This window comes from Strigops habroptila, chromosome 4 (assembly GCF_004027225.2).
Source record: "Strigops habroptila isolate Jane chromosome 4, bStrHab1.2.pri, whole genome shotgun sequence".
Classification (NCBI taxonomy): Eukaryota; Metazoa; Chordata; class Aves; order Psittaciformes; family Psittacidae; genus Strigops; species Strigops habroptila.
This window is the reverse complement of record NC_046358.1, coordinates 55,685,185-55,702,674: the sequence shown is the minus strand read 5'-3', so window position 1 is coordinate 55,702,674 and position 17,490 is coordinate 55,685,185. Positions and strand designations below refer to the sequence as shown.

Sequence of the window (17,490 nt, the reverse complement as noted above, 5' to 3'; positions counted from 1 at the left end):
TCTTTTAATAATGCTATTAGCATTTGATTCAATAATAACATAAACCAATAAACTTGCATGGAGAATAAAGCATGCAATACTGCAATAAAGGATAAATACTGCAATAAATAATTTATAACAATGCGAAGTATGTCATGATGTTATATAAAGGTCTTGGCCTAATCTATCACAAATTATCTTCTTGCACATTATGTTAAGAAGGCAGAGGGGAAAGCCAATTGAACCAGAGGGAATAACTCTATCATCTCAGAAATATTTAGAGTAGATAGCAATCTAGAAAGTAGGAAATTTGGTATATTTTCTTTAGAGCGTGGCAATGCTTCCACTTTACCTATCCACTGTCCATTCTTACTCTTCCTCACATTACTCTTTAGAGTGGAACACATTTTAGTGCCTAATATAAATATCCCCTAGCTGTTGAAGTTTATGTAGTGCATTTACAACAAACACACATTTGAAAAACAATTGCTCACGTGGCTGTTCAAGAACAAAGGATATTCTTGCTTCTGCTGTGACTTCAGGTTTTTTCAATATGTTTGTTTTTCTACGTTTTAAAATACAGCTTTGTTGACTGGTTTGCCAGACCACGTAATTCAAAGTTGTGAGACAAGTGTCCTAAATCATGAGAGATATTTAAAACTCATGAGAGTTTAGAGGAAAATAGGAATTTGGTTTGATGACTTCTTCCTGAACCCCTTTGGTGTGCTTTTTGTAGGATGTATAAAGCCAGGAAAAAAATATAAACAAACCCTGCTAATATAATCAGATAGTTTCAGGGTATGGGTCTTTTAAGAATGACATCAAGACTTTCAATAAAATCGTGAGAGTTTGGCAAGTCTTTTTTTGAACTACAATAATAATCTTTGTCAATAACAACATTGCTTTATATTCCTCAGCAACTGACAATGAAGCAAGTGAGCTTTCCTTATTTTGTCCAGTGCACACTCAAGAGCCACTCAAGCTGTTTTGTGAGACCTGCGATACCCTTACATGCCATAGCTGCCTTCTGACAGAGCATAAGGAACACAGGTACCACACATTGATTGTTTAATTATAATCCTGTCTAAAACTGTAGCTAATTTAGATTTAAGACTGTTCGTTTCCTGCCAGTTGAACTTGCAGGCTAGTCCAAACTTAAAAGCCACAGCAAACTCAGTTCAGTTCTCTTATGCCCAAGCAGTGTAACGTGGCTTAGTGCCCTCACAGAATCACTCACTGCTCTCAGCAGTGTGTACCTTCTCAATTGTATCGTATGCCCAGATACTATCTATGCATGCATATAGTTCATTGTGTTTCTGCTCAAAGGCAGAAAATTAACTCAGTACCTCACATGGTTGGAATACTTCTGTTTGTCTTTATCAAAGACACCATGACTGTACAACACCAGAGTTACCAAATTTTGAGCATGCTGCTTGCCTGTGGAAGTGCATAAGCCATGTAAGGAATTGTCAGTATGTAGAGACACTTTGCGAGATGAGCCTGCTTGCATGAGGGACGATAAAGTTCAGCTGTCACAGAGAACATTTGTAGTAGGAAAGAAGCAGGGGACCATGACCAGAGAGGTATTAAGGCAGTTGGTCCCCTGAACTTCACAACAGAAAAACCACAGTGTGAGAATTTCCACGTCTTTCACAGGTTCAGACATCTTGATGAAGCTTTGCAAAATCAGAGAGTTATCCTGGAAAATGTCATCACTGGAGTGGAAGAGAAAAAAAAAGGGATTCAGGTTTCAGCTAAACAGATTGAAGACAGGTAATTGCTATGCATTATTTTTTCATGAAAGTGGGTGATCAGTTAAAATATTTTCACTAAATGTAGGTTAACAGAAGAAAATGTAGATTTATTTTTATTTTATTTTCTTTGAGGCTAGGAAATAATAGGAAGATTAGAAATGTCAAATTCATGTTTAAGTGGTACTGACAAGTCATGGCATTGTAATACATGATTTCATACTCCTTACAAGGCGTGTGAGAGCTGAAATCTTCAGAGTTAAGATTTCTTTGTATAATCTGTTCCCGAACTAGAATTTGAAAAGATTATAAATAAAGACTAATTTAAAAATACCTTATTTCTTCAAGAAACCTGAAAAGAAGCTGCAATTCCAGTCAAGAGTAGTATAAAAATGAAACTATTTCATTATATTAACTGGATTTCAGCTACTGATTATATGTTGGCTGTTGGATCTCTCCTCTGCATTAATAAAACCATTTGAAACACCTTGAAAGAGTACAAATCACAAGTGGTGTCCCAAGTGGTATCCCTCAGGGGTCTGTTTTGGGATCAGTACTAATATTTTCATCAACAACATAGGGAGTGGGGTAGAGTGTGTTTGCAGCAAGTTTGCAGACAACTCCGCTGAGTGGTACGGCTGACAGCCTGTTAGGGATGGAATGCCATCCAGAGGGACCTGGACAAGCCTGAGAAGTGGGCTCATGTGAACCTCATGAGGTTCAACAAGGCCAAGTGCCAAGGTCCTGCATCCGGGTAGAGGCAATCTCTGGTATCAATACAGGCTGGGAGATGAAGGGATTGAGAGCAGCCCTGCTGAGAAGAACTTGAGGATACTGGTGGGTGAAGAGTTGGACATTCACTGACAATGTGCACTCTCATCCCAGAAAGCCAACCGTATCCTGGGCTGCATCAAAAACAGTGTGGCCAGCAGGTCGAGGGAGGTGATTCTGCCCCTCTAATCTGCTCTGGCAAGACTGCGCTTGAAGTACTGCATTCAGGTCTGGAGTCCTCAGCACAGGAAAAGACATGAATCTGTCAGAATGGGTCCAGAGGAGGGACACAAAAATGAGCAGAGGGATGGAGCACCTCTTCTATGAGGACAGTGTGACAGAGCTGGGTTTGTTTAGCCTGGAGAAGGTTCTGGGCAGACCTTACAGTGGCCTTTCAATACCTGTAGGGAGCTTATAAGAAAGATGGGAACAAACTTTTTAGTAGGGTGTGTTGCAATAGGACAGGGGATAATGGTTTTAAACCGAAAGAAGGTAGATTTAAACTACATATAAGGAAGAAAATTTTTACAGTGAGGGTGGTGAAAAACTGGAACAGGTTACCCAGGGAGGTGGTAGATGCCTCATTCCTGGAAACATTCAAGGTCAGGTTGAAAGAGGCTCTGACCAACCTGCCCTAGCTGAAGATGTCCCTGCTCATTGCAAGGGGGCTGGACTAGATGGCCTTTTAAGGTCCCTTCCAACCCAAACTATTCTATGTTTGAAGTGTGGGAGAACTTAAAGGAAATGTTATAACTTTCACTGGCGTTCTCTGTCAATAGTTAGATCAGTTCTTCTAACAAATAACTACTAAGCTCTGAATAAATGACATACCAGTTGGCTCATCCAGAGATGTGTATCTCTTATCCATAGGTTGCTTGAAGTAAAACACTTATACAAAAAGGTAGAAAATCAGATAAAAATGGCCAAGATGGTTTTGATGAATGAAATCAATAAACGAACAAACATCCTTCTTGAGCAACTTGAAGTAAGTAAGGCTAGCTCCTTTGATACCTTGGGAAATTAAACTAAATTGAATTTAATCCCAGTGCAGATGGAAAGAATATAGACTGTGAGAGTTATTGTCCCTTTGCTTAGGTTTTCAAATTTTTTCTTTTTTTTTTTCCTGCAGAATTTTGTGTAGAATCAATGGTTGAAAGAGATTAAGGATGAAATGCCAAAATGTTTAATTATCATGAATTAACCACATTTTCTAACGCAGTTACAGACAATATGTGTGCACCTTTTGAGTACTTACAAAACAAGCCTGCTTCTGGTTTTAATGATTGACTTGTAGAGGACCAATAGCAGCACATTTAACATCCTGTTTCAAAAGTGATCCTTTGGTCTACTTTCTGGAAGAGAACCTTGAGTTCTGTTTCTTTCTTCTGTTGAAGGGTTTTGACTCTTCAGTTTTGGGATGTCCAGTTGAAGTGTATATGACTTTATTTTGAAATGTGCTGAGCACAAAGATTGCTGTCGGATCTGATCAGAATTTCCAGTTCTCAGTTATTCTTTGGTAATCTTAGCAGATATTGGAAAGACAAAGCACTCAACACTTGCTGGCTACCCTTGAATTTACATATTTGATTCAAATATTGCTAATCAGCTAAGCAGCTTTACAAAAAAGAGAAATGTATGTTTTCATTTTAGTATTATTGAGCATTAAGTAAATTCAGGGTTCACGTGGCTTGACAACATTTCAGTGTTTGAGTTATCTATAACTGCAACACAACTGTGCATATACTTGAAGTACGTGCATAGGGCCGTATTGAAGTGCATGTAGGGGGTATTACATGAAATCAGGAAGTCCTGGTTTCAAATCAAATAAGAACAGTTAGTTCTTCACATAAGTGGTAAATAAGTGTGGAACTCCTTGTTGCAAGATATTGTGCATAGGTTCAAAATTGATGAGACAAATTCATAGAAAAATACACTGAGGATGATAACGTAGCTGCTGTCTTTGTGGTCCCTAAGTCACGAATTGCTGGAGACTGGAAGACTGTTCTGAGGAAAAGCTGAGTGCTTCCTCTCTTTTTATGTATTTTCTTGGGTCTCTCCTGTTGTGTATCGTAAGAGACAAGACAGCTTTCTTGGGTTACATCATTCTGTTAAACCAGAGCCAGAATGATGTAGGTTGCTTGCTCCTGGGAAAGTCATTAATCTTCCTGAATTCAGGCATATCTGTTAAATAGGATTTGCTTTCTTTTTATGATTGATGGTTTAAGGTGGTTTGCATCTCTAAATAATGCATAATGTAATGCCAGTGATTGTATGCATTATGTGTGTCTGAAGAATGACAACTATCTTGCACTGATTCACATTATTAACAGAAAATCACCAGTGAAAGGAAGCAGAAATTGGAGCAACAACTGCAAGGTGTTGTGCTTTTAAGCAGACAGGTAGAACATGTGCAGAACTTCATCAGCTGGGCAGTGTGCAGTAAAAACAGCATCCCATTTCTCTTCAGTAAAGAACTGGTAAGAACAATACTTATTCTCTCAGTAAACTGAAATTGTGCAGTAATGTGACAACTATTTAAGGATTTAATATTTTTCAAATAAAATGTTTTTCATGATATTATAATTGGGAATAAAATAATTGTCCTTTGACTTGTCACCAGATTGTATTTCAAATCCAGCGCTTGTTAGAAACAAATTGTAACACAGACACAGACCCTCCTCTGAAGATCAGATTTACTTGGGATTCTTCCTATTGGACTAAACAACTGTCCAATTTCGGTAAGAAAAATATATTGTTGTTTATTAGGCATGTGCCTAAACCTAGACAAGACAGATATAGACAATACAGTACTTTCCCTAAAGTGCGCTCCTTTTTAGTCTTGTCCTCCAGTTTTGTACCTCTTGTCACATTCTGAAGAAAAGTTAGTGTGACTGAACTTTCTTGGTTTTCCCTCCAGTTATATCATTTCACCTGTTAAAAGACATAGTCATATATAAATATTGCTCTATAAACATTACCTAGAAATACACTCTATAAATATAATCTTTTGTGGTCTTACAGAATCACAGTGTAAGAACACAGCTACTTGTTCAGTGGAAACCTCATGTAGTACTACCAAGTAACTTTTAACTGAAATTACTTCAAATGTAGCATCACTGGCTATAAAACAGCCTTGACTTTGCCCAGTGTGTTTGAAATTAAGTTCTGTCCCAGCAAGCAGTAACTCTGTACAACACTGACACTCTGGCAGTCCTCTAAGGAGTACCCTGGGTCAATGGACTGTCTGCAGTGGATCTTGTGCTATTTCTCTGTCTTACCCAGGAGCAGCTAGGCTCAGTCACACCTGTGTTCTTTGAATCCTTTAGTACCTTAGTGGCTGGGGACCTGAGCAGTTCTTGAGACACTTACATTTAACAGGCACAAAGATGGCTTTAAGACGTTGGCTGTATAATAATTACAATGCTATTTATATAATGAATGTGCATATAGTGACTTTGTTTCCCACCAGCTATAAATTTCCCAACTGCAACGGGTTTTTACAGTAGATTCAGTGTGATGGTCCAATCAATGATCTAAAAGATTGGTTCTCTTCCCATTTTAAGATATTTAAAATTAGATGGAGTAAAACACTATCAAGAATATTACAAGGAATAATCTTTTCTTGACTGAAAGCATAGACAAGATCCATTCATAGGTCACTTCTATTTCTAGCTTTTATGATTCTCACCTACGTAATATCAGTCTCTTATTTGTGTCACTTTCACCCTAGAAGCTGTCTTTAGTACCAATGCTTATGGATCAGAAGATATGCTCATACTTTAGGAAAAAGTGAAAGTATAAGCTATATCCATCAGTTACAATAAAATAAGTTGAGGTCAAATTTTCAAAGCATTTGCTGGTAATTCAACCGTGAGTTCCACCAATATCAGTGAGAGTTTGGTATGATTTTAAATCACTGAAAAATCTTGAAAATTTGTCTTGAAAGTATGTTGAAGGACTGTTTGGATAGGATATTTAAATACCTTTTATATTTGAAATTTAGACAAGGAAATAGCCACCATTTGCAATTTCTATTGTGTAAATTTGTCAAGATCATAGGAGAGAGTAAATGTGCAGTTTTTTCCAGGGGCTTTCACTATGGAAGGTGGACACATTTCTCACTCAGATGTACTATGTGGAAATGCACAAGGATTACAGACCTTGTATCATGGGCACCATGCACCAGCATCACAGCTGGAGCCTGTAAATAGCCAGCCACATCAGTTTCCACCTGCCATTCAATGTCCTGCATCTGTATGTTGCTCACACTGCCTGAGCATACCTCACCCAAGCAAAGCTCTGCCTTCTTACCAAGACATAAACAGCCATCAAAATTTTCGACAGCCTCCTGAACTGCATCAGCAGCACTTTCCACTGCAGTACAGCATGCAGCAACATGACAGAGAGCCAAGGGGTGACCCCCAGCCTATGAAGCTAACACAGTCTGGGCTGGAACAGCAGTCACGGTCAGAGCCAGAGAATGTGTCTGGGAGGATGGGAAAGCACTTGTCATCCCAGCAGCTGCAGCAGACTGCACCCCTGGGTTATGCTGTTGTATCTCATGAAGCTCAGCAAGTACACACAAGCCATCCACAGCCATGCCGCACTCAGGCTTCCTTGCAGACATCAACGGTGCAAGTGCAGCTTGGTCATCTCCAGAAGATAAAATCTAACCACTTGCAGCAGCCACCACAGCAGCAGCAGCTGCCACCAGCATCGCCACCATCAGGTCAGAATGAGAACACCCATAAGCAAGTAATTCAGCAGAGCCTGGACATAATGCACCACCAGTTTGAACTGGAGGAGATGAAAAAGGATCTGGAGCTTCTTCTGCAGGCTCAAGGACAGTCCAGCTTGCAGCTGAACCAAGCCAAGCCACCTCAGCATGTTCAACAGACCATAGTTGGTCAAATCAACTACATAGTGAGGCAGCCAGCCCCAGTTCAGCAACAAATCCAAGAGGAAGCACAAGTAAGTTCTCAAAAAGTTCCTTCCTATTGCGTTTAGCCAATAGAAGAGCAGAAACAGGAGAAGCCTTTGAGATTTCATGTATTTGGTTGAACTTTCTGTTATTGTCTTCTTTATGTTTGTATTCAGCAGAGGCTCCATGCCTCATGCAGATTGAACCAAAATTTGCTTTACAGTACATAAACAACCTGGATCCCAAAGATCTGAATCTCTAAATAGGCAAGATGAGCAGCAGGTGGTAGAATAAAAGCATAGTCATTCCTCCTTTCTGTATAGGTAACTGGAGGACTGCAGTAGTTTCTCCATTTAAACTCCTTTTTCTGGAAATTTTAATCCCTGAGTCCTTGAAATAGATTCCCTTTCGATTCTGAATACCTAGTGCAAAGAGAGTGAAGAACACTTTTTTGGTATGATAGTTATTTCCTATTCTACTGGTAAATGCTTTTGCTACTGCATCATGCCCTTTCAGATTTTAATCAATATTCATACATGCTCCTACAGGTACAGTTTTGTCAGCAGGGCTAATTTCTCCCTTTTTCCTCTGTTGGTAAGAATCCTGCTTTTGAAAAAGGAACAGTGCTAGGTGGTGAACATCCAAACTGCAAGGCGGAAGAAGAAGCGGGGGAGTGAGCAAGCGGCTGCATGGTTCTGAGTTACCGGCGGGGCTTAAACTATGACAGTTCCACAATAAAATGGCTTTGAAATGCATTCAAAACAGTGGGTATTGCAGCAGAAAGGTGGCTGGGACTTCCCATTATGTAAATTCTGTGGAGCTCCTACCTCGAATAACTCTCAAAGTGGTTTACTTGTAGGGGCAGACGTTAGGCTTTTGATATAGCTGCACGTTTCGGCAGCTTTATTGATATTGTTTATTTTTTTTCTTCATTATTTTTTGAGAGTAATCTCAAAATCTTTCTCTGTTCATTTATCTTTCTGTTTTGTGTTACTTTGAACGTCTTCGTGGTTTTAGAGTCTTCCCAATCTTGTCATATTTTGTATGCTGTGAGTTGATGTGAATTTGTTACCATTTTTCTTTCTGAGATTTTGAAAACACAAATTCTTAATTGTGATTTCTAGGTCTGTGAGAGTTCCACTGAACTTGATGCCCAGAAGCCTGTAATTCCTCTTGACAAAAGTGGTAGTCCCTCCCTATCACAGTCACTAGAAGAAGCCAGTGTCAGCAGTCATTCCCCTGAGAGCACATTGCAACAATCATCTTTCCATCCAGTGAGAAAGGTATAAAGAACTTTTTAAAAAGATATATTTTAAAGGGAAAACATAATTTGATAATACTGAATATGATATGGCTTTGGAACTTGCAATCAGGTTGAAAAAATTAAAATGTAGTAAAAGTCAACAGAATGGCTTTTGGTTATTGGAAGACAGTCATAGCCTAACCTATGCTGTACTGTGCTGTAGCCACGATCAGCAACTGGTAGCGTTTAGATCTGGCTGGCATGATTTTTAAGTGTGAAGTTGGTAAATAAGTAGACGACCTATTTCTTTGCTGAGAAAATTCTGTGTAGTCCTGATCTCTAGGGCTTTAACTATGAGCACTTGCTAACTACCATACTAGCAGCAGTTAATCTGGGGGAATGGGGGAGGGGGTACAAGTCAGAGATTCTGACGAAATCAGGCCTGAGGAACATCCTTCAGAGCAGTTGCCCTGGAAATAATACCACTAATTATTACTGAAGATGTGGTGTCTGAAAGGGATATAATTCTGATACGCTCCTTCTCCTTATTTATGTAGAAGCAGAAAAATCATAGGTTTCTGTATCTCTACAATAATTCGGCATATAAAAGAGCCATACTGTGATCCTCCTACCTACTGGGAAGCCCTAACTATTGAAGCAGCAGCATAAAGAAAACCAGGAGGGCTGATCTTTGTCAGTAAATCCTTGCTGGCTCTGGATATCACCTGTGCATTTGAGACAGAGAAGCTGCCTTTTACAGATTGTTTAAAACACCCCAAACAGCACTTCATATTCTGTTTGCTCAAATCTGTTTGGTACTTCTGTGCATGAATCATGTTGTGTACCATGTAGAAGTCTTTCATGGATATTTTTTCTTGGAATTTGTGTGTGCAATATTGTGGAAGAACTTGTCTTTCCTTACCAGCCCTCAAAAGGAAGTTATTTTATTATTCTTCAGTATGTAGCTCTGTTGACCCAACATATTTATGATGCAATATGCAATCAAAGAGTTGTTTGAGATCCTTCTGGGAATTGTAGAGACATGGAAAGGTAATGATTACTGAGAGTCTAGAAGCAGCATGTGAATAAGGCTTGGAAGCCACAAAGAAATCTGCAATTGCTAACTTAATCCTGTAGATGTGATGGAATTTCTGGATCAGGCTGATGATATCACAATGTTCTGAGATGATGCTCTTTAGCTCTGAGCTTTCACATGAGGAAGCAAATCTCCCTTGACCTCTGATAGAGCACAGGACTGAGGAAAGCTAGTCAAATTTTCTAGGATAGGGATACCTTTGCTTTAGGATATGACTGTAAAAATTGAAGATGTGTATTTAAGGCCTGAGCAAGACCATGAGCCAGAGCACATACTTTTCTTGTAATGCAGACATGCCCTCAAAGTTCTTTGTGAAAATGACTAGCTAGCTAACTAACTAACTCTCTAGAGGCTTTTACTACATGCATATTGAAGAAGCTGTCCTTTGTCTTCTGGGCCTGTAAAGGGAGGTTATTCTCAACAGTTTAAACAAGAAAAGTCAGAAAAAGGAAAGAAAATGGAAGCAGATGTGCAAGAGAGAGTCTAGTGTAGTCTGATGGAAAAATTCAGAGAAGAAAAAAGGAAGAAGGGCTGATTTGTTGCTGTACAAGTTGAGAAGACAGCAAAAGGAGGATACTTCTAGGGGAAAAAAAAAACCAAACAAACCCAAAAAAACCCAACCCAGAAATTTTTCTAATGGTGCTGAGAAGCATATGCTCTTGTGCCTGGTTCCTCTGCAAGAAATGAGGACATTCATTAGCTACAGTACCACATCTTTGCTTGTATATATCTCTTCTAATGAGCTGTTTGGGGTGAAGCCACAATGTACTGACAGCTCTGGCAATGGCTAATTAGAAATATGAAGGGAAACAGTGCAGTAAGGAAGCCCTTGAAATACATTCTTTGTAAATACTGTTTAAAAATGTCTGATTGTTTTTGCTGACAATCAGATTAAATCTAGGTTTAGATTGGTTCCTATCTAAGAACAAGGGGGTGTGTCTATGCATTCTCATCTATGTTTCACTGATTAAATATCTTCATGCTCATCTCCAGAACAAAAATTTCTGTATAGGTGTTTGTCCATTTAACTTTCATATAGCCTGAATTCAGAACATTTAATCTCTCTCAGGTTCTTAGAGAACATGTTAAAAGTGAATGCACTTGGAAAATATGGTTGAAAAAAATAGCTAGAGAAACCTTTTGCTACCTGGAGAAGAACTGTATTCTGCCTTTGAAGAACATTTAGTATTGGACTTCTTGGCCTTGTGTTGCAGTTCTGCTGAACTCTGACAGGCTTTGTTGTGTGCAGCATTCCTAGTAGAATAGGTAATTCGCTGGCTGCTGAGATTCTTTCATTGAAGAGAAACAGTGTGAACGAGGATGTAGCAAAACTCAGAAGTAACTGTTTAGTGATATGTTTACCAAGATCTGTCAAAAAATATAAGCTTCCATTAGCCAAGTGATTTCCTTTACTTTGGAGGGGGCAAGGCTTGATTGCTCATGTAATTAAACATCTGTGCATTAATTTTAAAACATGTTTACAGTATGCATGTGATACCATTGACTGATAACTAGATGAATTATCGGCATACAGGATCATATTTATGTGTGAAGCAATATCGAGCAGATGCTATTAATAGTTTGGGATCACAACGTTAATCATAAATGGGGAAACCACAAGTACATTATTCAGATCATGCCAGAGAAGCGCTAATACAGCCGTTACACCATGGTGTGAGGCACTTGTCTGCCATGTGAGTGCCTTTAAGTTCAAGGAATGCTTGGTCAGAAATATTGACGTCAAGGCTACTGCTGTCTTAAAGTTTGGAGTAATTGCTCTCTGTGCCCACCTGCTCAGTATGCGTGTGTGTAGTATGGTCTCTAAAACATTTAATTTCGGTTATGCATGGGCTTGGTTTGTTTCACTGTTTTTTGAACATCAGTGGTGATATTTTGTCAGTCTTTCTGTCTTTCTGTGTATTCATTTAAATATTCTTTCTCTGTGAATCAAATATTTTGTGCAGAATAAATGTTTCTATACTTAGACCATTGATTGTTTGATATAAGTACTGCACTTAGTATAACTTTGGGCTTAACTAGCACCTTTTAAGAATAGGAGACTAGAAATGGAAGTTTTCTGTCTGTGCAAAATGGATATAATTTTCTCTTCACACTCCCCTGTCAGTATACTTCACTCATGTAACCAGGACTTCTCTTTTGGGTTGTGGAGTTGTTCTGCTTCCATGACTGTCAAGTACCCAACCTCTCCAGTAAGAATGCCAACAACACAGAGGACAAAGCTGAGAAAAATTTTTGTGATACCTGCACTATTTCTCGGGGGAATCATGCCAAGCTCTGGGAAACAGATTTTATTCAAGCTATTGAATTGCTAAGTTGCAGTGTGAAGGACTGAGTTCTTGATTAGATTAACAATATTGTGGGAAGGGTTACTAACCTTCTGCAATGATATGGTACTCCTGTTGCTTTTACATGGTATGATATTGAGTTATCAGTCTGCACACAGGACTGGAGAGGTCAGCTTTTCTGGAGCAAAGATGAGAACAATAAGATATTTTTGGCCTAATTGTGTTTCAGGAGTAATAAAAGGCATATAATTCCTGTTTTGCTGACATGTACCTAATTGTCATTTGTGGCTGTGATGAGCAAGAGGTCTAAAGGCCGTACCTAGCATTTGAAGAAACGTCATAATTACTGTACATCTACAGCACAAATCTGTAGTTTGAGTCTCGGCTACTGCTGGAATAGATATTGGTGTTGCAGGGACAGATGGACATCTCTTCTCTGACTCTTGAAGTGCAACCCTTTCTCTAGATAGGGGCATGGCCTTTACTTTGGGAAGGGAGGATTCCTTGTCTTGTCCAGCTGCTGGGTTAGGTCCTGGGCAGTGGAACACTCTGTACCACCTCACTCGTCCTAAAAACCTAACTGGCTTGGGCACTCATGGTTCTCTCTTCTGTGACACTTGTCAGTTGTTAGTAGATTCATAGAACAGTAGAATCACAGAATGGTTTGGGTTGGAAGGGATCATCGAGTTCCAACCCCCCTGCCATGGCAGGGACACCTTCCACTGGACCAGGTTGCTTGAAGCCCCATTCAGCTTGGCCTTGGACACTTCCAGAGATGGGGCCACCACAATTTCTTGGGGCAACCTGTTCCAGTGTTTCACCATCCTCATAATGAAGAATTTCTTCCTAATATCTACTCTAAATCTACCCTCTTTCAGCTTGAAGCCATTCCCCTTTGTCCTATCACTACATTCCCTTGCAAAAAGTCCCTCTCTAGATTTCTTGTAGGTCCCTTTTAGGCACTGGAAGGCTGCTCTAAGGTCTCCCCAGAACCTTCTTTTCCCCAGGCTGAACAAGCCCAGTTTTCTCAGCCTGACTTCATAGGAGAGGTGCCCCAGCTCTCTGATCATCTTTGTGGCCCTCTTCTGGACTCTCGCCAACAAGTCCAGTGTCTGTCAAACACAGGTTTGGTTATGGTCCTTAGCAACCTTTGAGGGTTTCTCCCCTTGAGCTATTGTTTCACCTTCTGCTTAGAATATATGTCTGGATATGTAATGCACTGTATTAGTAAATTACTACTGAACAGCTAATTTTGTTCATCTATAGCTGTAGCTGACATCAAATGCTTAGAAAAAGGTATAAGAAACAGGCAAACATAAACCGATCCTTTGATGATTCGCTATCCCAGCTTCTGCAAACCAGCACTGTAGGGACTTTCTGAACAGAAGATTGTACCCAGACAATTGTGTTTTGCAGCTCTTCATGGACCTCACTTCTGTGAATTTTTTGAGTCCATTTTAACACTATTGATCTCCTCAGCATTCTGTGGCAACTGACTTTTCCATGACAAGTTCCTCTGCTTACTTTAAGTCTATTGCCTGATAATTCAGTAGGATGCCTTCTTGTTCTTGTGTTAGGAAAAACGGTGACTAATCACTCTGTATTCACTGCCTTCATAATATTCGTATTTTGTAGGTCTATATTGAATTTCCTCTCAAACATTTCTTTTTGAAGCTAAAATGTGATTACTCATCTCTCTAGTTGCTTGTCTCTAGTGTGTTTTGTTTGTTTTGTTTTTTGTTGTGGGTTTTTTTTTTTGTTTGTTTTTTATGGAAGCCATTCTATACTTTGCTCCTTTATGTATTTGACCATTTCCCCTATATTTTGTGGTTTTGATAAATCCTTTTTGAGACAGGGTGACCAGAAGTAGTAAGCCAGGTGTAAGCACATGGAAACTTTGTTATATAGTGCTATATCACTGATTTTTATATTGTTCTTTTTGAATCACAGTAAGTCCCAGATTCTTAGTTCAAAAGCTCTTTGTCTTAAGCATCATAAAGTACTTGAAACAGGAAAGTCCTAGAAAATATTTCATGCCATTCAAGGAGCACTCTGGAGAGCACTCTTAGAGACCACTCTTAGCACTCTTGGTTTATTCCAACTATATGCAATGGTGACATTTCATGAAAGACTAACACAGTGACAGTTCATGGTGGAACCTCTTAGTCATCTTCTGGGACTTGATGCATGTGAACTTCTACGCTCTGACATGCCAGTGCTGTTGTTACTATAAGGTTATCAGAAAGAGCAGTTGAACTCAGTCTGCTGTAGGTGATATTCTTGGATATTTTGCCCCAACACATTTGTCCTAACCTTTGTTAATGACAACTCTTCCATCTCAGTAGCAAGTGATTATTTATTTATCTTTAAAAGCATGTGAAATTTGTGGAAGAGGGGTTAGGTGTAACAGCACAGGTTTTACTTTTGTTGCTATTGCACTGAGCATGTTGTGACTACTTAGTGACTGAAAGTAAGAATAATTTAATATCCATCTCTAGGAATTCAAGTCCAAGCTTGGGACCGAGGCGGGTTTGTTGTTGCTATGTTTTTTCCTAACTACTATTAATTTTAGGGAGATTAGAGGTGAAAGAAATAATGATAACAGCCTGGAATTTAGTGTCCTGCAAATTCCTAATATATCAGAGTATTTTTTGACTTTAAAGAATTGAGCTTATTAAGCACAAATGCACTCATGCTTAGTGCAATTAGGTACATTTCTCAGAATGTAAATTTTACAAAACCTTTTCCTTTGACCTGGAAAAAAGAATAAATAAAACATGACGCTGCTTGCTCCATACAATCTCTTCCTCCTTCCACATTAAGCCAGCTCCAGTTTATTTAGAGAGAATGTTGGGAAGATTTGGATTCTTTTTCTCACAAAACCAGAAAGGAAATCCTTTGGATTCTATTCCAAAATTGGGAAATACGAATAGGAAACATGTGTAGACTGTGTTATCAGTGCTGCTGTGTGCGGTGAGTTAAGCAACTGGATTGGAGTAGTACATTTGTTTAACCTCCTAGCATAATGAGCTGCCAGGGGGATTGCTCCACTTAATAGCAGCCGTTCATTACTCTGCAACCGTTTGCAGCATGTTATTTCTCTTATAGCAAAGAGAATTGGCGGTTCCTAGTTTTGGCTTTCTTTATCTGTGACCCTTAATGTCAACAGCTTTGAGACTTTGCCAAAACAATCCTAACAAATCCTAATTCCAGTGTTTCAAGGTAAGTATTTGCTTCTCAGAATTCTTCTGTATTAGTGCTGCATGTTTACACTGGACCTTTTAAATGCAACAGTGATCAAAGAAATATTTGAACTGAACAATATGTTTATTTTTTGTTCTCTGAAGGCACCTTGCATGTTCTTTCTTCTTACCTTTCCCTACAATAGCTATGAAATTTGTGGTACAAGGCATTTTGGGGTGGTGATGCTGCTGCCATTATAATATAAGGATCATCAGACCAAAATTAATCATGAGACAACAAGAATTCCATTTATAATGACACAGATGTAGTTCAATGTTGCAGGCTGTACACTGAAATGTCAAAAGTTTCAAAATTAACCTACAGCTGAAGCCACCCTCTACCCAAGAGCACAATTAATGCTTCTTGTTGTTCAAATGGTGCAATGTAAAAGCAATAGAGCTTTTATAAAACAAGAGATAAATTCTTTAAAAGCATCCCATTTGCAAAAACTAGCTGAACTGTCAAGGGAAAAGAGAAATTTTTGCTAATGGCAAAAGAAATGATTATTTTAGGGTGTGAATTAATAGGCTATTAATGAGCCTTGTTCCCAGTGCATTGTTCACTTCACACTTGACAGCAGCTCCATGGATCAGAATGGAATGTGTCTGTTCTTAACTGAGTTTTAATATTTTGCACTGAAAGATCATAATGTTGCTTCATCATTAAAATAACCACAAAATTAACTTTTGCCCCAAGGGAAAGACAGATGGCAGTTTGATGGCCTCATTATTCTTTTTTCTTTTTAACAAGAGTAAGGTTTTATATTGGCTTATATAGTCTAAAAAGATCTCTGAAGAAACTGATGCTATCTAGAAGACTAAAAAGATATAGCCATGTAATGCAGTTGAATTTCACCTTTCAAAAAATTTTAGTTATTACAGTCTTATGTGTGTGTCTGTCTACTTTTTTTTTTTTTTCTGCAATAAGAGTTGTCCCAGTGATTACTCCCAGTAAGTAAACTTGTCTCACTGAAGCCAGGAGTAAGCCTACCATTATCTTAGTAGGGCTAACATTTTGTCTTCAGTGCATACAGTTACACACAGATGGGTCTTCACAGGCTCAGGTCTCAGTACGTAATAGATGATGGCATGCTCTTGTGACACAAGTAAAGGAAGATGTGTGTGGTTAGAAGAAGTGAATAGCCACAAGGTCGCCAGTTAACTTGCTGTGCAGCTTTGGGTGGTGTGCCTACCTCGTGTGTGCCTCAGCATGCCCATTTCCAATGGAGCATTAGGTAGTTCCCATTAACTCAGACAGGAATTTGTGGATGCTTTGTGCTTTTGAGAATCTGGCTAAATAAATATTTAACCACCTCACAGGAACTTAATTAATACTCACAATGGACTTTGAAATAAGGGGGAAAGGCAAGGCTGATCACGTCCATCTGTTCAGTTCAAGCATTAATTCTGCTTGTTTTCTGTATATGAGAACAATTCACATGTTTGTTTTGTCATCTGAAAAAAGCTTGTGATAAAAAGAGCGATGGTATGAAAAGGAAGATATGTTCTCGATAGGCCACATTTGTCACTGCATGTGCAGGAACCTCTCACAAGAAAATTATGACAGCAAATGAACATTTTTGATCTTTGTGGACTTCTTAGGATGTGTGACCATGAAGGCTGGATTTCTTTCTGACCTACTTACATTAGTTTGAAACATGAATACTCATAGGAGTGCTCCATCAGACAGAGCATACAGAAAGCTGTGCCTCCACCAATGCATTTCCTCATTTACTGTGTTCTAGTTTTCAGCTTAAACGTAAGGTAGAAAGCACATGGTTGACTAGTTCCAGCTGCTTCCAAGAAGTTATTATAGCTCAGGCAGCCTAGATTTAGGGACATTGATTTGACTCAATAGGAGGAAAATGGCCAATGCCCTGGCGCAGAGACTCAGTACTCTCAGGGTGCCTTCTACATGAAAGGACTGTTTAAAACAGACTTACTAGAGCACTGTGTGGTAGATGGCACAAACATTCCCTAGCACTGTAGAAGAGCTGACCTCTTTCTGTCCCAAATGCAGGCTATTTGTCTCATTGAATGTAAGTGCTTACTGTTTGGGCAAAGCTCCTACTGTAATGTGTATTGCAAACTGAGGAAAAGGAAATTGAATAACATCCATAGGTGAAAATTAATGTCTGTGGGCAGAGTGTTCTCTGAGCACGTTGGTGATAGGCACTGCAA

The 17,490-nt window shown here is 39.1% G+C and overlaps 1 protein-coding gene across 2 annotated transcripts in view; it reads left to right on the top strand.

Moving 5' to 3' along the window:
• TRIM66 (tripartite motif containing 66) overlaps positions 1 to 17,490 on the top strand; it is a 46,423-nt gene that overhangs the window by 15,633 nt on the left and 13,300 nt on the right. For both annotated transcript variants that reach the window (XM_030483956.1, XM_030483955.1), the window contains 7 exons: positions 897 to 1,029; positions 1,636 to 1,752; positions 3,372 to 3,486; positions 4,832 to 4,978; positions 5,122 to 5,239; positions 6,589 to 7,472; positions 8,547 to 8,705. In XM_030483956.1, the coding sequence (XP_030339816.1) occupies positions 897 to 1,029; positions 1,636 to 1,752; positions 3,372 to 3,486; positions 4,832 to 4,978; positions 5,122 to 5,239; positions 6,589 to 7,472; positions 8,547 to 8,705 (1,673 nt within the window). The remainder of the gene's footprint in view (positions 1 to 896; positions 1,030 to 1,635; positions 1,753 to 3,371; positions 3,487 to 4,831; positions 4,979 to 5,121; positions 5,240 to 6,588; positions 7,473 to 8,546; positions 8,706 to 17,490) is intronic.